Below are 25,887 nucleotides of genomic sequence, written 5' to 3' on the forward strand. Positions count from 1 at the left end.
GTTGTAAGACAATGGATCCTTAACCTCGCCATTAGCTACTATAGCTAGGATTTCAGTTAAACCCATATAGCGAATAGGTGGGTTTGCAACCCTCCTACTACATTGAGGTTCCCTCAACACTTGAGGTGGATTTGACTTACTAGATGAACCTACTTCAACAACTCTTGTTGAGGTGATAGGCTCTTCAACAACTCTTGTTGAAGATTCAATAGTTTCTTTGGAAAGCTCATTCAACAAGATTTTGCTTCTAGGTCTGTGCTCCCTTATAAGTTCCTCCTCAAGAAAAGTAGCATTTGTCGATACAAACACTTTGTTTTCTTTAGGATCATAAAAATAACCTCCTCTCGTTCCCTTGGGGTAGCCTACAAATAGGCATAACCTCGAACGTAGTTCCAATTTCTTAGGATTAGCCTCAAGCACATCTGCTGGGCAACCCCAGATCCTGAAATGACGTAAACTAGCTTTACGACCATTCTATAACTCCAAAGGTGTTCTGGCAACACAGTTTAGGATATAACTTGCAGTCTCCACTACATAACCCCAAAACGAGTTAGGTAAGGAAGCGCAACTCATCATAGACCGAACCATGTCTAACAGGGTTTGATTTCTCTTTTCTGATACACCATTCTGCTGAGGTGTACCAGGTGCTGAGAGTTGGAAAACGATTTCATGTTCTATCATATATTTCTGGAAATCAGAATTAAAAAACTCTCCATCTCGATTAGATTGAAGTATTTTAATCGTTCTATTTAATGAATTTTCAACTTCATCCTTGAACTCTTTGAAATTTTCAAAGGATTCATACTTATGTTGCATTAAATAACCATACCCATTCCTTGAATAATCATTAGTAAAGGTGATGAAATATTCATAACCTCCCCTGGCTCATACATTCATTGGACCACAAAGGTCTGATTGCACTAGCTCTAGGGGTTCTTTGGCCCTATGACCTTTTCAAGTAAAAGCCTTTTAGTCATTTTGCCTTCAAGGCACGACTCATACACATGTAAAGAATTTTTTTCTAACTCGCTTAAAAGTCAATTCTTCACCAACCTCTCAAGCATATTGAGATTAATGTGTCCTAATCTTAAATGCCAAAGTTGGGCATGTTCCTTAGGAGAAATTTTAAGGCGTTTATTTTGAGTTACGACAGTTTTAAATATCTCTATGTTATGGAGATCATTTGTTGCTAACGGCCTTAGCACATACAAATTACTTTCCAGTTGAACAGAACAAATATCAACACCATTCTTAGTAATAAACATTTTATTATAAGAGAAAAAGAGTTGATCTTTACATTCAAGCAAACACTTTATAGAAACTAAGTTCCTTTTTAAATCAGGAACTACAAATACATCATTCAAAATGAGAAATTTATTCTATAAAGTTAACTGGAGACATCCACTGCCACTGCTGAGACGACATGCTCGTTCCAACTCGCATCATCATTTCACTAGCACCAAGCTGCCGCCAGGAACTAATTCCCTGAAGTGAAAAACAAACATGGTTAGTGGCCCCAAAGTCAATAATTTAGGCAGAATCAACATTCTCCTCTAAACAAGTTTCTAAAACTAGCAAATCACATTTACCTTATTTGGCTTTCTTTTTCTCTGCCAAATATCTAGGATAGTTCCTCTTACAGTGCCCGTCCTCGTTGCAATGGAAACACTTTCCCTTGTCAACCCTCAATGGTTGCCTACCCCTTAGAGCAGCAGGTTGTGGGTTAACAGGCGCCTTTCCCTTACCACCCTTCTCCTTCTTCCACTTTTTGGTGTCGGAGGAAGAAGGTGCAGACTTAGTTTCAGAGGTTGAACCTTTGTGGAACTTTTTAGATGATGAAGCAACATTTGCTTCACCATTCTTCTCCTTGCTTTTCAACAAGGATTGAAAAGTATGCAACTCGTTGAATAGAGTTGTAAGGTTGTAATCAACCATGTTTAGCACAACATTGCTAACGAAATGAAGGAAGCTATATGGCAAGGATTCCAGAATAATGCTAACCTGGCTGACCTCATCGATGCTAGACCCGTTCATCTCAGCCACGTTGAAGTGGATCATCATATTGAGAACATGTTCCCGAACAGATGTCCCTTCTTTCATCCATGAGTTGAAGATGTACCTAAAAGCGTGCCTGAGCTACGCGGATGGTTGTCCGAACATCCTCTGCAGGGACTCCATGATCTTGTTAGGGTTTGTGCCCTAAAGTCTCGTATTCTGTAGTTTTTAAACAATTTTGTAAGAATGGTTATGATGTATAATATATATGATATTTACTTCACTTCTTGACTTTGCACATTTAGATGTTTTTATTTTACCACAAACCAATAAACTTAATATCCCTGGTTGTCTTTATGTAACCTAAGTATGTATGTAGTGACATACAAGTGGATCATGTCTTAAGTGACAACTAAAATGGTTTGTAGTATATAAATATAGGAGGGAAACCTTATCCTGGTAACACTACGTACGCGACCCGCTTTGTAGAGTAGTTACAAGTGTTGTGACTTGTCACAGATGGTATGATCCTGATCATTTGTGTAGGGGTCATGAGAGCGGGGTCATCCTATACAAAGAGTTTGTATAACACCTGACCTCAAAGTGTTAACGTCTTGTCATATAACTGCATTCATGATAGAGACTTCACTAGGATGACCATAGGTAACATGACTTCAATCCTGAGTGAGTTGAAAACTCCTGCCATTGAGGGTGGTCCTTTGATTTGCATGGGTGCGAGTGGCCACAACACTGACTCAAACCTACCATTTTGAGGATTCGTCTGATTTGGGAGCTGGGAACTCAGCTTCACAAGATGGAGTTCACTCCTTCCTCGAAGCAGGGGTAAGTAGATAGATTGCTCTCTTAAGGGCTGATCCTGGGGCTTGAACAATGTGGCACCACACACCTTCTCATGGCCCGAGAGGTGTTCACACATAGTAGGACTATGTTCTATGTTCATTAGAGGGATCAGTGGTACTTAAGGAGTAAGATGTAACTATAGGGGCAAAACGGTAAATTGGCCAGCTGTACTTACGACCATTTGTGAAGGGTCATTGGTTATATCCAATGGACATAGAAATATAGCTTTGGCAAGAAGAGTTTGAAGGAAATCGGAATCGGGATTTCCATGAGCAGCGGAACAAGACTATTCCAAATTACAATCATGAATTAACATAACATTTACAGTCGACTTCAAACATAAACAGTTATGCAAATCATACAGAAATAACAGTATGAAAGTCTCAAAATCACAAAGGGAAAACTGTACAAAAAATGGCAGAAGCGTCTCCATGCTCCATTGTGCACGAATGCTCGAACAATTAGCAACATCGAATGCCCGATCTACACGACCGCAACACCGCATGAACACAGCACGAACACTTGGCTCTCGTCCTCAACGATCTTCTCAGTCACAAACTCCTCCACAACAAAAACAACCTCCACAGCACCACGAACAACCCTTAGAAAACCTCGACGGTGTCGAGTTGAGTCTGACACCACCAACAAGGCGACCTTGGAATTCTCGGTGTGAGAATCCATAGGTTGGGCTCAGTTCGGACTTGGTGTGAGGTAGACGAAGGAGGAAAGAATGATCGCGTACACGACTGGGAAAGTTGGAGATGGCTGAGACCTATCGTATAGGTCGATGCCCAATCGTTTAGATAAAGCTATGCAATTGTCTAGCAAAAGCTATGCGATTGTTTAGTCTATCGTTTAGCTCCGTCTGTCGCATACAGACTCTACACGATCGTTTATCTTCGGCCAGTGATCGTCTAGCAAAGCTATGCGATCGTTTAGCTTGCACCTGCACGATCGTTTAGCTCACCCAACTGTCGTTTAGTAAATCCGTATTTACTTGACGACTTTCGTGAGTTTCTTTGTGCGGAAAGAAAACTCAAAAATCCTTTTCAAACTTTTGTAAAAAACCTCTTTTCAAAATAGGAAACCAATTTTGTTTTAAACTCACGGTTACCATGATCCAATAACCACCCACTACTTTGGTTATTTAAAAGAAAAAGTATTAATTATTCAATAATTAATATTATTATAAATATGAATGATAACCAACTTATCATACTATATTTATAATCTATAGTTTTAATATTTCATCTCATGAAACATATAAACCATAGTTCTTTTTCTATTCCATGGTACTTAATGTAAATCTCATTTACATCAATCCTCCACTAGATGTATCTCATACATCATATCGATTATATCATATATAATCAAAATACCTCTTGTCAATTTGAACATTTCAAATCAACACCAAGAACTGATCCTCAATAGAATCCAAGCTACCAAGGGGACCTCATGGACCTGTAGCTCCGAAGCTCCAACGGTACGTGAATAACTGACTAAACTCTTTAGTCACGAGATCTACCATCCGTTAACTACCAGACACTCCACTAAAGACCGACAACTGAACTCTCCTTACTACAGATATATTAATGTGTCCATCTTAACCAATGAGCAATGCAACAACCCTTCACAGATCGCTCGTAAGTACAGTTGGGTCAATAACCGTTATGCCCCTATAGTTACATCTGTCTCCTTAAGTACCACTAATCTCTCTAATGAACATAAGTCATAGTCCTACTATGACTGAGTCTTCTCTTCCAAAGAGAAGCTGTGGCCACTATGTTCAAGCTCCGGAATCAACCCTTAATGGAGCAATCTCTCTACTTATCCCTACTTCGGGAAAGAAGTGAATTTCATTTGTGGATTGAGTTCCCAGCTCCCAGATCAGACAAGACCCCAAAAAGACAGACATGTTGAGTTAGCAATCTAGCCACTCTCACCCATACTAATCAAAGGACTGCCTTCAAAGGCAGGAATTCCCAAAACACTCAGGATTGAGGCCATGTCACCTATGGTCATTTAGGTGAGATGTAATTCTCTATCAACGACGTTATATACTGAGTATAATCATCTCGTGGTCCAGGTCTTATACAAACTCTTTGTATAGGACACCCCCGCTCCACGTCTCTACACAAATGGTCAGGATCTACCATCTGTAGTAGTTTACAACACTTGCAAACCTCTACAACGCAGGCCATATCTGTAGTGTCACCAAGATCAGGTATCCCACCTTAATCCTTATACTAAAGACCCGATTTAGGTTATCACTTAAGGCATGATCCACTTGTGTATTACATATACATGCTTAAGTTCACATAAGATAACCAAGGAGCTCGGTTTATTGGATATGAGTAAATTCCATAATTAAATAACACTTATTTTATTCATTGAACAATGTGTATCTTTACAAAACAACGAGACTCCGGGATAATTAAGACACCAATCCATAGTTTTTGGGTATCGTGGAATGCCTGGTAGTTAACAGATGGTGGATATCGTGGCTAAAAAGTTTAGTTAATTATTCACGTACCGTTGGAGCTTCGAGCCATAGGTCTATAAGGTCCCCTTGGTAGCTTGGATACAAGTTGAAAATCAGTTTTTGGGTTAGTTTGAAATGTTCAAATTGACAAGAGGGAGTTCAATTATATATGATATAATTGAACTAGTTAATTATATATGATATAATTAACTTTATGTATGAGATACATTATTTTGGAGGAAATTGGATATAAATATGATTTATATCTAATGGAGGAAAAATACTATGATTAATATATGATATTAATCCATAGTTTATGAATATGATGTGATTATATCCATTGTCTATTAATTGGACGGTTAAGGGATAATAGGCCGACTTCTCTTCTATTTGCATAACGGATGAGTAAGTTGAAGAATCACTTTGAGACACTGAAATAGCTCACGGTGTGTTAAGCATTGGATGTGCGGACATAGTGTTGAAGTGTGTCATCGCTTAGTAAAACTTGTGACTTTACGATAGTGCTTGAATGATCGCTTACCTATATGATAGTGCCGAGCGATCACTTAATGCTTACACCCACGCATGCTATTTACTAAACGATCGTTTACCTTTTCCTAAGCGAACGTTTAGCACCAGATATTTACTAACGATTGTATAGACGATCGCTTAGTTTTTTCTACACGATCATTCATACGATCGTCTACCTTTTTCTACACGATTGTATGCTTCATCTAAACGATCAAGCATTTTGTCTATACGATAGACGAGCCTTTCTCCCACTTCCTTGATCTTTGTATACGATCTCCCTTCCTCATCCCCTCTACCCTTTAGATTCTCACTCCGAGAATACTGAGGGCTCTGAGTGGTAGTGTCGTCCTTGTTTTCTTCTGTTCGTGTGGAGACCGTTCGAGGTAGACGATTGAGATTTGTTGAACGATAGCTTACCGTTTTAGCGAAAGCGAGATTTGCTGTGAAGAATAAGTCTTCAACTAGTATGATCCCTCGATCTGTTATTTATTGTTCCTTTGAGCATGCCAGTAATTTAGCGTTATGAATGCATATTAGTATGTTTGAATGTATATGTGGAAATTCTGTCACAATGAATTGGAAAGATCCACTTCCACTCATAGGTACTCATGAATAAGAGTTCCTCCAATTAGTATCAGAGTCAGGTTTCTGATATTCCAATTCATTGCTGCAAAATAATTGCATTTACATTCTCGGTGGGTACAACATGTCATTTAATTGTTAATTCATTTGTGGATGTGTGGATTAATGGCATTTTCTGTGATGTAATCTCAGTTTGTTGAATTCTCAAGTTAATTGTAAAGGCCCCTGCATTTTTGGGCACAATTAATTACTATTGTGTCTATAATTTCAAAGTTAGTTTGAGTCTTAAGTCGTTCGTGATGAAGTTCGAAGCAAGGGTTGCTGTTCTTTGAGGAAAAAGACGATCAAGCATTGGTTGTGTCGTGTAGACGATGAGGTAGACGATCGCCGAGTATCGGATACTCGGGTGTCATTTAATGTGCGCACGCACTAGATGATCGTATAGCTTATCAAGCCTCATCGCTTAGTTTTTGACTATACGATCGCGGAGTAAATGCATGGTAAATTGTTTACCTTTCACGTGCTAAGCGATCGTCTAGACGATCAGGCTTCGCAGCCTCATTGTTATCTATGCGATCGTTTAGCTTTCGTGCTATTGTCTAGTATGCGCTACACGATTGTTTACCTGGAGGCGTTTACTAAACGATGGGAGCTTCGCTTGGCTGTTCAAGACCCGGTTCTCTTGTAAACTGGTTTGCTCGGTGGAATAATGTAATAGATAGTTTTTTCATTCCAGTTTTGTGTTGGTTCATCCCAGTCCATTAATCTATGTTTTTAGACATGCGATGTATATTTCTTTTATGTCATCTGGTATGCACATATAGATAAATCCCACCTTAGTATGCATTGGTCATGCATATTCTTTTTATTATAAGTATTATGATTTAGTGAAGGATGATTTAAATTACATCAGTGCATGCTCATGCATCATATAATATAAAGGTTATATTTATGTATACATTATTTGTTTAGCATAATATTTATAAGCGTTATAAATACTTCGTTATGTGGCATGTGTGTTTTAGTTGTTTATTTTATAATGGTTATAAAATGAAATTAGAACTAAAATAATTAATAAAAATTTAAAGTGTAGCAAATCTATCTATAAGGGACCTTTTGTCTAAGGCGGGTTCTGTCTAGGCTGGGGTATTTAAGTTGACGGCAACGGAACACCCCTACCTGGGAACCTACATGGAAAGGTGAATTAGATAGATTTGATGCATGCATGCAAGTTTAAGTCAGTCCATTAAAGAGTTTAATGTGACTACTTGAACTTGTTTTATTTCAAAGATAAAAGTTGTTTTTGTGCAAATTTAATAAATGACTTAGATTATAATCAGTAGTCAGATTGTCTAGGTTAATAAACCCCTAGGTAGAACATTCAGTTGGAGGTACTTGAGCATTTAATGCTTCATTTAAACCTCTCACGTTTCTCCCTCATAGTCCACACTGTGAGATCTATCCTCGGCCTCGTGACACTCTGGGAGTGTTCCTCCAAAGGATGATGTTTAGGTAGGTTAATATCAAGGTGGATGAAGAGAATGTTCATAGTAAGTGGGAGCGGGAAGTGCGACAACATTTCCCACAGTCTCTCTCGTTGGATTTAACAAAGTTTCTGTGCATCGCCTCGAGGCACCCTGGGAGTGTCCCCCTATAGGATGGTTGTTTTACGCGTTTCTTTATTTGATCTCCTGTAAGAGGATAAGGTTTCTTAGTCTCTTGTCCTAATCTTCTTTTTCCCTACGGTGAGGGCATTATGGTGGGACTCTGGGGCCGAAAACGAGGGTTACACTTACGTGAAATTGTTAAGGGTTAACAATTATGGACCGAACAAAAGGTGGCTGTTAGGTTCAGTTCCAAGAGTTGGTTCTGCCTAATAGTTGAAAATGTCTCATCCTAATGAAGGGACATTTGATCACCCTAGCGGTGACGTTTGTCCTGCCTCGCTGGGGCATCATTGCAAAATAGGAAGTCTTATCACCTAGGGTACTTGGAAACTATTTTGCTAAAACTAATTGGTTAAAAATGTGGTTTTTGCAAAGTCTTATAGAAGTTTATTTGTTTTTCAACAACGGTTTTAAATTGCTACAACCACTATCAATTTACTTAGCATCGAAAAACTGAATGGCGAAAACTATTCGAGTTGGAAACATATGCTCATGACGATACTCCTCATCAAGGATCTAAAGTTTGTTCTTATGGAGGACTATCCTTCTATTCCACCTCAAGACACTACTCGAAATGTTTGGGCGGCGTAACAGCGTTGGACACGGGAAAATGAGAAGGCTCGAGCCTATATCTTGGCCAGTCTTAGTGACGTGTTAGCCAAGAACCATGAGCCCGTGGTCTCAGCACGTGAGATCATGGAGTCCCTGCAGGAAATGTTCGGACAACCGTTTGGACAACTCAAGCACGAGGCTCTGAAGGAAAGGAAGGCAGCCAAAGCTAAGGTCAAGGTAGACAAAAGTAAATCTGATTTACTTTTGCTAGAAACTTGTTTAGTGGAGAATGATGATTCTGCCTTGATAATTGATTCAGGTGCCATTAATCATGTTTGTCCTTCTTTTCAGGGGATTAGATCCTGGTGACAGCTGGAGGCTGGAGAGATGATGTTGTGAGTAGGCATCGGACATGTTGTCTCAGCTGTGGTAGTGGGAGGCATCCAATTAACTTTACAGAATAGGTTTCTTGTATTAAAAGATGTCTTTGTAGTTCCTGAACTAAAAAGGAACCTTATTTCTGTAAAGTGTCTGTTACAATGCAATTACACTTTTTCTTTTAAATTGAATAAAATGTTTATTCATAAGGATGGTGTTGAAAGTTGTACAGCTAAACTGGAAAATAACTTGTATGTGCTAAGATCGTTAGCCTTAAGTTCCCTCCATAACATAGAGATGTTTAAATCTATCGTAACTCAATCTAAATGCCAATGAGTTTCTCCAAAACAAAATGCCCAACATTGGCACCTTCGATTAGGGCACATCAATCTCAATAGGATTGAGAGATTGGTGAAGAATGGCCTTCTAAACGAGTTAGAAGAAAATTCTTTACCAATGTGTGGATCTTGCCTTGAGAGTAAGATGACTAAAAGACCTTTTACTAGAAAAGGTTATCGAGCCAAAGAGCCTCTAGAATTAGTACATTTTGACCTTTTCGGTCCTATGAATGTGCGAGCTCGAGGAGGCTATGAGTACTTTATCAGTTTTATTGATGATTACTCGAGATATAGGTATGTTTATTTGATACGACGAAAGTCTAAATCTTTTGAAAAGTTCAAATTATTAAGGCTGAAATTGAGAATGCTTTGGTTAGACGAATTAAAACACTTTCATCAGATCGAGGTGGAGAGTTTTTGGATTATGAGTTCCAGGGCTATTTATTAGAACATGGAATCGTTTCCTAACTCTCAGCGCCGGGTACACCTTAGCAGAATGGTGTAGCGGAGAGGATAAATAGAACCTTGTTGGACATGGTTTGTTCGATGATGAGTTACGCTTCCTTACCGGACTCGTTTTGAGGTTTCGCAATGGAGACTGCGGTATACATTCTCAAATGTGTTCCTTCTAAGAATGTTGTGAGAACACCTCTGGAGTTGTGGAACGGGCGTAAAACTAGTTTATGTCACTTCCGCATATGGGGTTGCCAGCACATGTACTTGAGGCAAATTCCAAGAAGTTGGAATCACGATCGAGGTTGTGCCTATTTGTAGGCTACCCTAAAGGTACATGAGGGGGTTACTTTTATGATCCGTCTAAAAACAATGTGTTTGTTTCCATGAACGCTACTTTCCTGGAGGAGGATCATATCAAGGAGCACAGTCCATGTAGTAAAGTCGTGTTACGTGAGCTTTCCAAAGAAACTACTGAAACTTCAAAAAGAGTTGTTAAAAGATCTGCTTCATTAACCAGAGTTGTTGATGGTGGTTCATCTGGTAAGTCGGTTCCACCTCAAGAGTTGAGGGAACCTCGACACAGTGGTAGAGTTACGAACCTGCCTGATCGCTATCTGGGTTTCACGGAAATCCTAGCTATGGTGGCAAATGGTGACGTTAAGGATCCGTTGACTTATCAAAAGGCAATGGAGGATGTTGACAGGGATGAATGGGTCAAAATCATGAATCTCGAGATGGAGTCGATGTACTTCAACTTGGTATGGGATTTTGTAGATTAACCTGATGGGATAAGACCTATAGATTGTAAATGGATCTACAAGCGCAAATGGGGTGCTGATGGGAAGATGCAAAACTTTAAGGCTCGACTTGTGGCAAAGGGTTATACCCAGGTGGAGGGAGTCGACTATGAGGATACTTTCTCACCTGTTGCCATGTTAAAGTCGATCTGCATCCTCTTGTCCATTGCCGCTTATTATAATTATGAGATCTGGCAAATGGACGTCAAGACAGTTTTTCTGAATGGCAATCTTGAGGAGACCATTTACATGGTGCAACCCGAAGGATTCATTGCCCAAGGTCAAGAGCAAAAAGTTTGCAAACTAAATCGGTCCATTTATGGGCTAAAGTAGGCGTCTCGATCTTGGAATATTCGATTTGATGCTGCGATCAAATTGTATGGCTTTGACCAAAACGTTGATGAACCTTGTGTTTATAAGAAGATAGTCAACAATTCAGTAGCTTTCTTAATGTTGTATGTAGACAATATACTACTCATTGGGAATGATGTAGGTCTACTGACTGCAGTTAAGAACGGGCCAACGACCCAATTCCAAATGAAAGATTTAGGAGAGGCTCGGTTTGTTCTTGGTATACATATCTTTCAGGATCGTAAGAACAAAGTGCTAGCGCTATCTCAGGCATCGTATATTGATAAAATCTTGCTCAAGTACTCGATGCAGGACTCCAAAAGGGGTCTACTACCATTCAGACATGGAGTCACTTTGTCTAAGGAGATGTGTCCTAAGATGCTTCAAGAGGTTGAGGAGATGAGATAGGTCCCATATACATCTGTCATTGACAGTTTGATGTATGAGATGCTCTGCACTAGGCCAGACATCTGCTATGCTGTAGGAATAGTTAGTAGGTATCAGTCTAACCCAGACCAGGGTCACTGAACTGCAGTTAAGAATATCCTCAAGTATCTTCGGAGAACGAGGGACTATATATTCGTGTATGGGTCTAGGGATTTGATCCTTACTGGATACACGGATTCTGACTTTCAGGCTGATAAGGACTCTAAAAAATCCACTTCAGGGTCAGTTTTTACTCTTAACAGAGGAGTTGTAGTGTGACGGAGCACTAAGCAGGGGTGCATCGCCGACTCCACGATGGAGGCCGAGTACGTAGTGGCTTGTGAAGCTGCTAAAGAGGCCGTTTGGCTCAGGAAATTCTTGACAGAGCTGGAAGTTGTTCCAGAAGTCACAGGCACGAGATAGTACATAGAGCGGAAGTATCATCTGATCCGCGAGATAGTGCATCGAGGAGACGTGATCGACACGAAGATCACCTTGGAGAAAAACGTTACTGATCCGTTTACGAAGGCTCTCGTGGCTACAATGTTTGAGGGTCATCTTCTGAGCATGGGTCTACGAGACCGCCCGCGGATGGATTAGGCCAAGTGGGAGAATTTATTGTACTTGGTTTTTTATGCCCTAGTTTATTGTTTTGTACTTGTTTTTGTACTCCCCACTTCGCTTTAGGACATGTGGGTGATTGTTAGGGTTTGTGCCCTAAAGTCTCGTGTCCTGTAATTTGTAAACAATTTTGTACGAACATTTGTGATATATAATATATATAATATTTACTTCACTTCTTAACTTTGCACATTTAGATGATTTTATTTTACCACAAACAAATAAACTTAATATCCCTGGTTGTCTTTATGTAACTTAAGCATGTATGTAGTGACATACAAGTGGATCATGTCTTAAGTGACAACCCAAATGGTCTATAGTATATGGATATAGGAGGAAAACCTTTTCCTGATCATTCGTTTAGGGGACATGCAACCGTGGGTGTCCTATACAAAGAATTCGTATAAGACCTGACCTTGAAGTGTTAACGTCTTGTCATATAACTCCGTTCATGACAGAGACTTCACTTCACTAGGATGACCATAGGTAACATGACCTCAATCTTGAGTGAGTTGGGAACTTCTGCCATTGAGGGCGGTCTTTTGATTTGCATGGGTGCGAGTGGCCAGAGCGCCGACTTAAACCTACCACTTTGAGGATTCGTTTGATTTTGGAGCTAGGAACTTAACTTCACAAGATGGAGTTCTCTTCTTCTGCAAAGCAAGGGTAAGTAGATAGATTGCAAGGGCTGATCCCGGGGCTTGAACAATGTGGCGCCACACACCTTCTCATGGCCCGAGAGGTGTTTACACATAGTAGGACTATGTTGTATTGTTCATTAGAGAGATCAGTGGTACTTAAAGAGTGAGATGTAACTACTGGGGCAAAACAGTAAACTGGCCAGCTGTACTTACGAGCATCTGCGAAAGGTCATCGTACTGATGATTGGTTATATCTAATGGACATAGAAATATATCTATGGTAAGAAGAGTTCAACTATCAGTCTTTAGTGCAATGTCTGACAGTTAATAGATGGTGGATATTGTTGGCTTTTTGGTCCTTAATCTCAAATTAATTAATTTTAATTAATTAATTAATCAATATTTTGATGATAACAAACTCAATTTTTAATTATTGAAAATTTTAGTGTTTTAATATGTCCATAGCGTAGATCTCGGAACACCTCTTGAATCACTCAAATTGGAGCTAAAACGAAGAAGTTATGACCGAAGCGATTTTTATCGAAAAATACCGGTGGCGATGACGTGGCGACTGAGTCAGCATCAATGACCAATCCGGTGACGACACGTGGAGCTTTGGGAGAGTAACACGTGGGGCTTTTGGTTATTTAAAATATTATTTTATTAAAAAAAAATGTGTCAAACAGTTTCTTTGAAATTTAAAAAAAAAAGGAAAGCTTTAAATGCTCCAGCTTTTTAAAAAAAAATATATATATATATAAAGGAAAGCATTAAATGCTCCAGCCTTTTTTTAAAATATATATATATATATATATATATATTATATATTCTTTCCTTTTCAATTTTTTTACCGTTTGAGTTTTTTATTTCCTTATTCTAAATTTCCTTTTACTTTCTTTTAATCTCCACCCTTCATTTTTTTTAACACAAATCTAATGGTCCAATTTAAATTCAAATTTTTTTCCCTTCCCATCTCTTTATAAACCATTTTCCTCTCCAAATTTTGTACGAACAAATTTTACATTTCATAATCCTCCAAAACTCAAAAGTCCCCATTGTTACCCTCTCTAAGCTCCATTTTTTTAATTTCATCTTATTCTGGAGAGAGTGTTATTATATTGTGAGGATTTTGTTGAGTGCTTAAACTTGTAAATCCACTCTAGTGAGAGTTATATTGTGTTCTTCAAAAATTCTAACATTTATAATAGTTTAATCCTAAACCGTGGAAAGGATCGGGTTTGCCTTGAACCCGCAAAAGGAGTGGTGGTGTAACGGTTGGGCTCTAATCCGTGGAAAGAGTCGGAAAGATTTTATTCAAATTCCCAAGAGGCGTTTGGGGAATGGAGTAGGTCGAGTTTGACCGAACCACTATAAAAATTACGGTGTCTTCTTCTCTAACTCTTTCCTTTTTATTTTTGCAATTAATTTAAGCAATTTATTTTATGTTTTAAGTTTGTTCTTATTTATTTGCTAAAATTTGATAGAATTAAATTATCACACTTTTTGTCATCTTATTTGTTGCATAAATTGAATTTTTCTTATTATTTATAAAAAGTGTATTAATTAGTTTAATTGGGTTAATTTAGAAAAAAAAGTTTAATTAAACCCTATTCACCCCCTCTAGGGTTGCCATATCGATCCAACAATTGGTATCAGAGCCAGTTGCTCTTCTTGAAATATTTATTTCTTGATAAACTTAATTGTTTTTGAGCTATGGCAATTTTAGATTTTATCCTTTTTACCGATAGTCAATCTATTACAAAGCCTCCTTTATTTAATGATACTAATTATAGTTATTGGAAAAATAGAATGAGGTTTTTCTTGCTTTCTATTGATTATGATTTATGGGATATTGTTGAGGAAGGTTTTAAAATTCCAACAAAAGATGTTGATGGTGTTAGCACTATAAAACCTAAGGAAGAATGGTCAATAAATGAAAAGAAAGCATGCTCTTTAAATGCCAAAGCTATTAATTGCTTATTTTGTGCTTTGAATGAAGTTGAGTATAATAGAGTGTCTATTTGCAAAACCGCTAAAGAAATATGGAATAAATTAGAAATTACAAAGAACTAGTCAAGTAAAAGAAACAAAGATTGACATGTTAGTTCATCAATATGAAATGTTTAAAATTGATGAAAATGAAGTTATTTCCGATATATTTATTAGATTTACTAACATTGTCAATGCTTTAGAAGGACTTGGGAAAAAGTACTCAAATCTTGAGAAGATAAAGAAGCTATTGTGGTCTTTCCCTAAACAATGGGAGCCTAAAGTCACCGCCATTCAAAAGGCAAAGGATCTCAAATCTCTTTCCATTGATGAACTCATGGGCTTGTTGTTGACGCATGAGATAAAGATCAAGAAAAACATGGAGGATGAAAAGAAAAAGAAAGAAAAGAGTATAGCTTTAAAGACCATCTCTTTAGAAGTTGACTCCCAAGATGAAGATGATCTTGATGAAGATGATGTTACCTATCTTTCATGTAAGTATAAGAACTTCATCAAGAGAAAGAAGCAATTCAAGAAGCATTTCTCCAACCAAAAAGAGTCAAAAGGTGAAAAGAGCAAAAAGGATGAGGTAATATGCTATGAATGCAAGAAGCCGGGTCATATTAGAACCGATTGTCCTTTTCTCAAATCATCCAAGAAATCCAAGAAGAAAGCAATGAAAGCTACTTGGGATGATAGCGATGAAAGCGAAAGTGGGAGTGATAATGAAGAAGTGGCCAATTTTTGCTTCATGGCTCATAGTGACAAAGAGGATGAACAAAATGATGAGGTAACTGTAGAACCACTTTCTTATAATGAATTGTTTGAAGCTTTTGAAAATATGCAAAATAATTTAGAAAAACTTAGTTCTAAGTATGGTGTGCTTAAAAAGAAATACAATGTTTTATCTAGTAAAAATAAGTCTTTACTTGAAGAAATTGCTTGCTTAAAAGAGAATGAGCATGATGCTATGCATATTGATGAAATGAATATCTCTTGTGACAAGCATGCTTTCGATTGTGATGAGAAAAATGCCTTGCTTGACAAAGTTAAATTTTTTGAGCATGATAGTTGTGAAAAAAATAATTTGATTAAATTACTCAAAGAAAAGGAATTTAGTACTTTTCAAGAACTTGATAAGGCTAAAGAATCTACTAAAAAGTTGACAATAGGTGCTCAAAGATTAGACAAGATAATTGAAGTAGGCAAGCCTTTTGGTGATAAAAGAGGTTTAGGCTATATTGATGAATGTTCTACGCATTCAAGTTCTAAAACTATCTTTCTTAAAGCATCTCATAATATGCCTAAGCTTAATATGCCTAAGGTTGTGTCTAAGCATGTTAAATCTAACTTTGTGCCTATATGTCATTATTGTGGTGTTGAAGGCCATATTAGACCTAAGTGTTTTAAATTGAAATATGTTCATACTACTTCTCCAAGAAGAAATTTTTCTCAAAGGGCAAAGTTTCACAATGCTCCAAGGAATAATTTCTCCAAGAAAAGTAGAGTGCATAAATTTGTTGTAAGAGATAAATCTTTGCATAATATTGTTTGTTTCTCATGTGGCAAGTTTGGGCATACAACTTATTCTTGTTACTGGTCTAAATCCAATGCCTTTAATGTCTATGCAAAAATGAAATGGATTCCCAAGTTTGTCAATGCTAACCATCTAGGACCCAAACAAGTGTGGGTACCAAAGAATCAAACTTGAACATTTGTGTTTGTAGGTTTGTTTGAAAGCCTCTAAGAAAAACAAGTGGTACTTGGATAGTGGTTGCTCGAGGCACATGACGGGAGACCCATCCAAGTTTGTCTCTCTCTCCAAAAAGGATGGAGGTCTTGTAACTTTTAGTGACAACAAGAAAGATAAAATAATTGGTAAAAGTAGTATAGGTAATGAATCTTCTATTTTAATTGAAAATATACTTTTGGTTGATGGTTTGAAGCATGATTTACTTAGTATTAGTCAATTGTGTGATAAAGGCTTTAAAGTTGTGTTTGATAAAAAGAATTGCATCATTGAAAATGCTAGTGATAGAAAAGTTATATTTGTTGGAAATAGAGATGAAAATGTTTATATTATTGATTTGAATGATTGTCCTATTAATGATAAATGTTTATCGGCTTTGCATAATGATTCTTGGTTATGGCATAGAAGACTAGGACATGCTAGCATGCACTTAATTTCAAATATTTCCATGAATTCTTTGGTTAGAGATCTTCCCAAATTTAAATTTGAAAAAGACAAAGTTTGTGAAGCTTGTCAAATGAGTAAGCAAACAAAGTCCTCTTTCAAATCTAAAAATGTAATCTTTACAACTAGACCCCTTCAACTATTACACATGGACTTATTTGGCCCTTCTAGAATTGCTAGTTTTGGAGGGAACTATTATGCCTTAGTGATAGTTGATGATTTTTCAAGATTTACTTGGGTTTTGATGCTAAAACATAAGGATGATGCTTTGAAAAGTTTTTCTAGTTTTGCAAAAAGAGTTCAAAATGAAAAAGGTTTTTTGATTTCTAAAATTAGGAGTGATCATGGAGGAGAATTTGATAGCAATGCTTTTGAAACTTTTTGTGAAGAAAATGGTTTTTCTCATAATTTCTCCGCTCCAAGAACTCCTCAACAAAACGGTGTAGTTGAAAGGAAAAATCGTACTTTGCAAGAATTTGCTAGATTAATGTTGCATGAGTATGGTTTACCTACATACTTTTGGGCGGAAGCCGTTAACACCGCTTGTTATGTTTTAAATAGAGTTTTAATTAGACCTTCTTTGGATAAAACTCCTTATAAACTTTGGCACAACAAAATTCCAAATATTGGGTATTTCAAAGTTTTTGGTTGCAAATGTTTTATTTTGAATAACAAAGAAAAACTTGAAAATTTTGATTCTAAGACGGATGTTGGTATTTTCCTTGGCTATTCCTCTACTAGTAAAGCTTATAGAGTTTTCAATAAAAGAACTTTAGTAATTGAGGAATCTATGCATGTAGTATTTGATGAATCTTGCAATATTATTTCTAATGAGCCTATTTATAGTGATGTTTTAGAAGGAAATTTTGGAGATTTACTTGTTAGTGACAAAGGCAAAGAAATTGTTTCAAGTAAGCAAGAGGTGAGCTTAATCGAAAAGAACGAAGTTGATTCTTCATCCATGCCTAAAGAGTGGAGGTATGCTCCTTCCCATCCCAAAGAATTAATTCTTAGGTGATCCCGAACAAGGTGTGAAAACTCATTCCTCTCTTAATATGTTTAATAATCGTACTTTTGTTTCTCAAATTGAACCAAAAAGTTTTAAAGATGCCGAAAATGATGAATTTTGGATTTTAGCTATGCAAGAAGAATTAAATCAATTTGAAAGGAATAAAGTTTGGAGTTAGTCCCTAGGCCCTCTCATGCTTCTATAATTAGAACTAAATGGGTCTTTAGAAATAAAATGGATGAAAATGGAAATATCATTAGAAATAAAGCTAGACTTGTAGCTCAAGGTTATTGTCAAGAGGAAGGAATAGATTATGAAGAAACTTTTGCACCCGTTGCTAGATTAAAAGCTATTAAAATGTTGCTTGCTTTTGCTTCTTATAAGAATTTCATTTTGTATCAAATGGATGTGAAAAGTGCATTTTTAAATGGTTATATCATGGAGGAAGTTTATGTAGAACAACCTCCGGGGTTTGAAAGTTTTGATTTTCCTAATCATGTCTATAAGTTGAAAAAGGCTCTTTATGGTTTAAAACAAGCTCCAAGAGCTTGGTATGATAGACTTAGTAATTTCTTGCTTGAGAATGGATTTAAAATGGGTAAAATTGATACTACTCTTTTTATTAAGACTAAAGAAAATGATATGCTTTTAGTACAAATATATGTGGATGATATTATTTTTGGTTCTACTAATCCATCTTTGTGTGAAGAATTTTCTAAGTGTATGCATAGTGAATTTGAGATGAGTATGATGGGAAAACTTAGCTTCTTCCTTGGACTCCAAATCAAACAACTCAAGGATGGTATTTTCATAAGTCAAAGAAAAATACACAAAGAATTTGCTCAAAAGGTTCAAATTCAATGAAGGTAAAATTGCAAAAACTCCTATGAGCACATCCACTAAGTTTGACGAGGATGAAAAAGGTAAGTGTGTGGATATAAAAACTTATAGAGGTATGATTAGATCTTTACTTTATTTAACCGCTAGTAGAACCGATATTATGTTTAGTGTATATTTTTGTGCTAGATTTCAATCTTGTCCTAAGGAATCACATTTACATGCCGTTAAAAGAATTTTTAAATATTTGCTTGGTACTATTGATTTAGGCTTATGGTATCCTAGAAATGTTGAATTTAATTTGGTAGGATATTCCGATGTTGATTTTGTGGGTAGTTTACTTGACCGTAAGAGTACTAGTGGGACTTATCAATTTCTTGGTAGTTCCTTAGTTTCTTGGTTTAGTAAAAAGCAAAATTCGATTGCCTTATCCACTACCGAAGCGGAATATATTGCAGTTGCTAGTTGTTGTGCTCAAATTCTTAGGATGAAACAAACTTTTTGTGATTTTGGATTAAAGTTTGATAATATGCCTATATTTTGTGATAATACTAGTGCTATTAATTTGACTAAAAATCTTATACATCATTCTAGGACTAAGCATATTGATATTAGGCATCACTTTATTAGAGAGCATGTGCAAAATGATAATATTACTCTTGAATTTGTAGGCTTTAATAATCAATTAGCAGATATTTTTACCAAGCCTTTGAATGAAGAAAACTTTTGTAAAAATAGGCTTGAGCTCGGTATTATTCATTGTGATGCCTCTTGATTTTATAACTTTACTTGTTAAATGTTTTAGAAGGTATATAGGGGGAGATATGGAAAGCATGTGTTAATATTCTTAGGGGGAGTTGTGCTAAATTTATGTTCATGTTTTTAAGGGAAACATTCATGTAGTTCTAATTTTTTTCTTAATTATTATTTTTTATGATTCCAAAGGGGGAGAAGTTTAAGAAAAATATGCTATAAATTTGTTATGATTTTGATTGCATTAATTAGGGGGAGAATTTATTTTTTTGAGTAAATTTCAAGAATGATCTTTATGGTGATATGTTGAATTTTATTATATGCTACATATGGTTTATATGTATTTCAAGCTATTTTTCTTGAATGGTTTGTTATCATCAAAAAGAGGAAGATTGTTGGCTTTTTGGCCCTTAATCTAAAATTAATTAATTTTAATTAATTAATTAATCAATGTTTTGATGATAACAAACTCAATTTTTAATTACTAAAAATTTTAGTGTTTTAATATATTCATAGCGTAGAGCTCGGAACAACGATTCTAACACCTCTTGAATCACTTAAATCGAAGCTAAAACGAAGAAGTTATGACCGAAAGGAGTTTTATCGAAAAATACCAGTGGCGATGATGTGGCGACTGAGTCAGCATCAATGACCAATCCGACGACGACACGTGAAGCTTTGGGAGAGTGACACGTGGGGCTTTTGGTTATTTAAAATATTATTTTATTAAAAAAAAGTGTCAAATGGTTTCTTTGAAATTAAAAAAAAAGGAAAGCATTAAATGCTCCAACTTTTTTAAAAATATATATATAAAAAAGGAAAGTTGTTCCTACCTATTTTTTTTTTTTTTATTTTACTCGAAATTACATAGATGTTATGGGTGGCATTTTTTTTGTTTACATCCCAGCCTTTTTAAAAATATCTATATACATATATATTTTCCTTTTCAATTTTTTTACCGTTAGTTTTTTATTTCCTTACTCTAAATTTCCTTTTACTTTTTTTTAATCACCATTCTTCATTTTTTAACACAAATCTAATGGTCCAATTTAAATTCAATTTTTTCTCTTTCCATCTCTTTATAAACCATTTTTCTCTCCAAATTTTGTACGAACAAATTTTACATTTCATCATCCTCCAAAACTCAAAAGTTCCCATTGTTGCTCTCTCTAAGCTCCCAATTTTTTTTTATTTCATCTTCTTCTTGAGAGAGTGTTATTGTATTATGAGGATAAATTTGTTGAGTGCTTAAACTTGTAAATCCACTCTAGTGAGAGTTGTATTGTGTTCTTCAGAAATTCCAACATTTGTAACGGTTTGATCCTAAATCGTGGAAAGGATCTGATTTTCTCTTGAACCCGTAAAAGGAGCGGTGGTGTAATGCGTGGGCTCTAATCCGTGGAAAGAGTCGGAAAGATTTTATTCAAATTCCCAAGAGGCGCTTGGGGAATGGAGTAGATCGAGTTTGACCGAACCACTATAAAAATTACGGCGTCTTCTTCTCTAACTCTTTCCTTTATATTTTTTCAATTAATTTAAGCAATTTATTGTATATTTTAGTTTGTTCTTATTTATTTGCTAAAATTTGATATAATTAAATTATCACACTTTTTGTCATCTTATTTGTTGCATAAATTGAATTTTTCTTATTATTTATAAAAAAATGTATTAGTTAGTTTAATTGGGTTAATTTAGAAAAAAAAAGGTTTAATTAGACCCTATTCACCTCCTCTAGGGTTGCCATATCGATCCAATAGATATTGTGGCTAAAGAGTTTAGTCAGTTATTCACATACCGTTGGAGCTTCGAGCCATAGGTTCATAAAGTCCCCTTGGTTGCTTGGATACAAGTTGAGAATCAGTTTTTGGGTCAGTTTGAAATGTTCAAATTGACAAGAGGGAGTTCGATTATATATGATGTAATTGAACTAGTTAATTATATATGATATAATGAACTTTATGTATGAGATACATTAATTTAGAGAAAATTGGATACAAATATGATTTAATCCATAGATTATGAATATGATGTGATTATATTCATTGTCTATTAATTGGACGGTTAAGGGATAATATGTCGGCATCTTTTCTGTTTTCATAACGGATGAGTAAGTTGAAGAATCGCTCTGAGATACTTAAATAGCTCACAGTGTGTTAAGCATTGGATGCGCGGACATAGTGTTGAAGTGTGTCATTGCTTAATAAAACCTGTGCCTATACGATAGTGCTTGAATGATCGCTTACCTATACGATAGTGATGCGCGATCGCTTAATGCTTACACCCGCTATTTACTAAACGATCGTTTACCTTTTTCTAAGTGATCTTTTAGCGCCCGATATTTACTAAACGATCATATAGACGACCACTTAGATTTTTCTACACGATCGTTTAGACGATCGCCTACCTTTTCCTACACGATCGTATACTTTACCTAAATGATCAAGCATTTTGTCTATACGATAGACGAGCCTTTCTCCCACTTGCTTGATCGTTGTATACGATCTCCCTTCCTTCTCCCCTCTACCAAATCAAAAAAGCCCATCCTTTAGATTCTTACTCCAATAATACTGAGGACTCATAGTGGTGGTGTTGTCCCCGTTTCCTTCTGTGCGTGTGGAGATTGTTCGAGGTAGACAATTTGGATGTTGAACGATAGCGTACTGTTTCAACGAAAGCGAGATTTGTTGTGAAGAATAAGACTTCAACTTGTATGATCTCTCGATCTCTTATTTAATGTTCCTTTGAGTATGCCAGTAGTTTAGCGTTATGAGTGCATATTAGTATGTTTGAATGTATATGTGAAAATTCGATCACAATGAATTGGAAAGATCCACTTCTGCTCGTAGGTACTCTTCAATAAGAGTTTTTTCAGATGTCGCATGCAGTGACCATGGGCTCATGCTTCTTGGCCAAAACTTCGTTAAGGCTGGCCAAGATGTACGCTTGGGCTTTCTCGTTTGTCCGTGTCCATCGCTCATACGCATCTCAAACATTTCGAGCAATAGTAGGAGGCTGAATAGGAGGACACTCCTCTGTAAGGATGAACCGAAGATCATTGACAACGCTTAAAATTGTTATGCGAAAACTATGTGATGATAGATAATATGCAACAAGCTCATGATGCCATAAACTTGGTACACAAAAATGGGATGTGATGCTGAGTTGTCGCTTATGCACACTACTTCTAAATATATGCGTTATTAATGATTTTTTTGAAATATGCTACGAAGTAATGCGTGTCACAAGTTTCCTTGTGCTGAAACCAAGTATAATTCCAACGCAAGTTTCTCAGAATAATCCGAGGTCGAACATAGGGATTGTTTTCGTTAATGCATTACTTTTGTGATACATGCGACCGGTTTTTTACAATTAATAAAGAATTGGTGTTTATACAAGAATGTAAATTGCGTTGATAAAATAAAAGTGCATTAAAAAGTACAACTGCATTAAAAAGTACAACTAAACTAACATGCTACAAGATACAAGATACATGATATACGATAAAAGTGATATTTATTTTGCAATGATGTTTCAGTGAGGTAGGACAAAAGTCACCGTAAAGTGATCAAGTGACATTCTCAACCATTAAACAGAAACAACTCCTTGTGACTGAATCTAATAGTCACCATTGTTCCGTCCATAATTTGTTAACATCCTTAACAATTCTGTGTAAATGTAACCCATCTTTTTAGGTCCTAGATGAAGGAATACACAAGCATGCAATAGAAGCAGGCAATAGAAGCAAACAAAATCAATAAGCACTCTACTTACATTTCATTTGAGTTCTAAAGCATGCATTTTCAAGTGGGTTTCAAGTTACATGCTTTTTGTGATGAAATCTTCAAATCCAAGCTGCTCTTCACTCCAATTCAATTCCAAATCAGTCTGTGAACCACCAAGAGGTCTTCTCTACTATTCTCAGCCTCAAATTTGCGTGATGTAACTCAGATTTGAGTGCATTTGGTAAGTGTATTTGTTGGTTTGAAGAGGAAGAAGAAACTCAAGCAGAAACTGACTTTCTAGCTCCTTAATCTTCTTGCATTACCTTCATCTCAGCATAATAGAGGTGTTTTTATTATTCAGCAACATGCAAGCAACATTCAGTAATGGAATTGGCCAGTAGCTACTTCAATTCGAGTGAAAATTTGGTGTGAAAATGCATGTGCAACAGCTCATGCTTGGAAGTAAGAATGGGAAAAACCCACTTTCAAAACCAATTTTTAAAATCAAATTTAATTTCCATTTTATTTTAATTAATCTTTAATTAATTAATTCAAATTTATTAATTCATAATTAATCAATTCTAATATTTCAATATTCAATTTCTAAAATTGAAAAACTAAAATTGGAAGTTAATTTGATTTTTAATTAAATAAACATAATTAATTAATTAATTAATTAATTTAATATCAAATATCAAATTAATTACACACTAAATTTTAAACATGAATCTTATTCATGTAGTTGGTATTTAAATCAAAATTTAATTATTATACACCCTCTAATTTCATTTAATTTCAACTAATTAAACTTTAATTATATCAAATATAATTATGCAAACCCTAATTTGATTTTGAACTAATTCAAACTCAAAACCCTAATTAAAATTTGAACATTTTCAAATTGAAATTCAATTTGAACAATTCAAATTGATATCATTCCAAATTTACTCAATTTAATAATTCAAGGTGTTCATGTTTTACGAGCTAGTAGCGGGATCATATAGACCTACAGATCATGAACTTCAACGATTAAGATTAATTAGCTAATCTCTTTAGATCGAATTAATCAGAATTCATTAACTATCGAGTCACACCACTATAGCTTGATAGTTGCACTCTTTTCACTGTAGATATATTTGTGTCCACATGATCTAACTATAACTAGTAAGTTGACCCTTCACAGGATGTTCGTAATATCGACTGGGTCAATGTGCTATTTTACGTAAAATACAGTACTTAAAAGAACAACCTTAAGTTCCAACTGATCATCTAATGAACAATTGGTTTATGATCCAATCACTAAACCGGATCCCTCTCAAGCCAGTAAGAGGATGGGCCCCTTGTTCAAGACCTGGATACAATACTTAAAAGAACAACCTTTCTTCTATCTCTAAATCGGGTAGGCGTGAATTCTGTCTTGCATCCTATGTCTCCAGCTATCTATTCGGTCTTACCCTTGAAATGGGAGGCTTATTGAGCCGGCGTTGTTGAGCCAACCCTCACCCATGAAAATCTAAGGATAACCCCGAATAAACAGGAGTTCATAGTTAGCTCAGGATTAAGATCGAGTTACCTAGATCATCTAAGCGAAATAGTCAGTCTTAAATAGTAAACAACGTTATAAAGTAAGAGCGACTTTTTGCATAGGACACCCCCACTCTTAATGTCAATACATGAATGAATCTGGATCACTTTGTTTGTAGTATCTTTATAACAACTTGTAACAGGTACAAAGTAGGCTGCATCCAATAGTGTTACCGGAATAAGGTACCCAACTTTAATCATATACTATAGACTGTTTTGGCTATTTACTCAAATTTGATCCATCTCTATGTCTCTACATAAAGTTCAAGTATTCATATAATAGCCATAAATCTTAGTTTATTGGATTTAGACTCTATAGATGCAATTAATAGATTCAATACGTTTAATGAAGAAATGTTGAATAACATCTTTTATTGATAATAGAATATGTTTAATTTTACAAACTACGAGTCTTAGGACATAAAACCTAACACTAGAGTCCTGCCCTAATGGGCTAACCTTAGGGAAAAACTGATTAGGACAAAAGACTAAAGCAACCCTATCCATTTTTAGAGATCAAATAAAGAGTTGTGCAAAACTGCCATCCTTTAGGGGGACACCCACGATGCCACGAGGCAATGTACAAAAACTTTATCCAAACTAATGAGAGAGATCGAGGGATATGTGTCACACGCCCGCTCCCACTTACTATGAACACTCTCTCTATTCACTTTGGTACTGAGCTACCCAAATGCCACCTAAAAGGGGACACCCATGGTGCCTCGAGGCCGAGGATAGATCTCATGGTGTGAATTTTTAGGGAGAAATGTGTAGAGGTTAAAGTGAAGTATCATATACCCCATTTATCTCCCACTGAATGTTCTATCTAGGGTTCATTAACTTAGAAAATTTGGCTACTGATTTTATCTAAGTGACTTGTTTAATTTGCTCAAAAACAACATTTGCTTTTGATGATTAAACAACTTTGATTCAAGTCTTATTAAACTCTTTAACAGACTTTCATCAAAATTGCATCAATGTAATAAATCTATCTAATTCACCTTTCCAGGTAGGTTCCTAGGTAGGGGTGCATGTTTCCATCGACTTAAATACCCCAACCTAGCTAGAACCAGCCTTAGACGAAAGGTCCCTTATAGATATATTTGTTACATATTTAATCA

At 36.0% G+C, this 25,887-nt stretch overlaps 1 protein-coding gene across 2 annotated transcripts in view; it reads left to right on the forward strand.

Moving 5' to 3' along the window:
* LOC150037787 (uncharacterized) overlaps positions 1 to 16,604 on the forward strand; it is a 35,557-nt gene extending 18,953 nt beyond the window's left edge. For both annotated transcript variants that reach the window (XM_090310558.1, XM_090310559.1), the window contains one exon: positions 14,871 to 16,604. In XM_090310558.1, the coding sequence (XP_090166684.1) occupies positions 14,871 to 16,378 (1,508 nt within the window). In that variant the 3' untranslated portion in view covers positions 16,379 to 16,604. The remainder of the gene's footprint in view (positions 1 to 14,870) is intronic.
* Positions 16,605 to 25,887: the final 9,283 nt, after the last annotated feature.

The sequence above is a fragment of the Benincasa hispida genome, chromosome 2, assembly GCF_027475165.1.
Source record: "Benincasa hispida cultivar pf3 chromosome 2, pf3_genome.v1.1, whole genome shotgun sequence".
Lineage (NCBI taxonomy): Eukaryota > Viridiplantae > Streptophyta > Magnoliopsida > Cucurbitales > Cucurbitaceae > Benincasa > Benincasa hispida.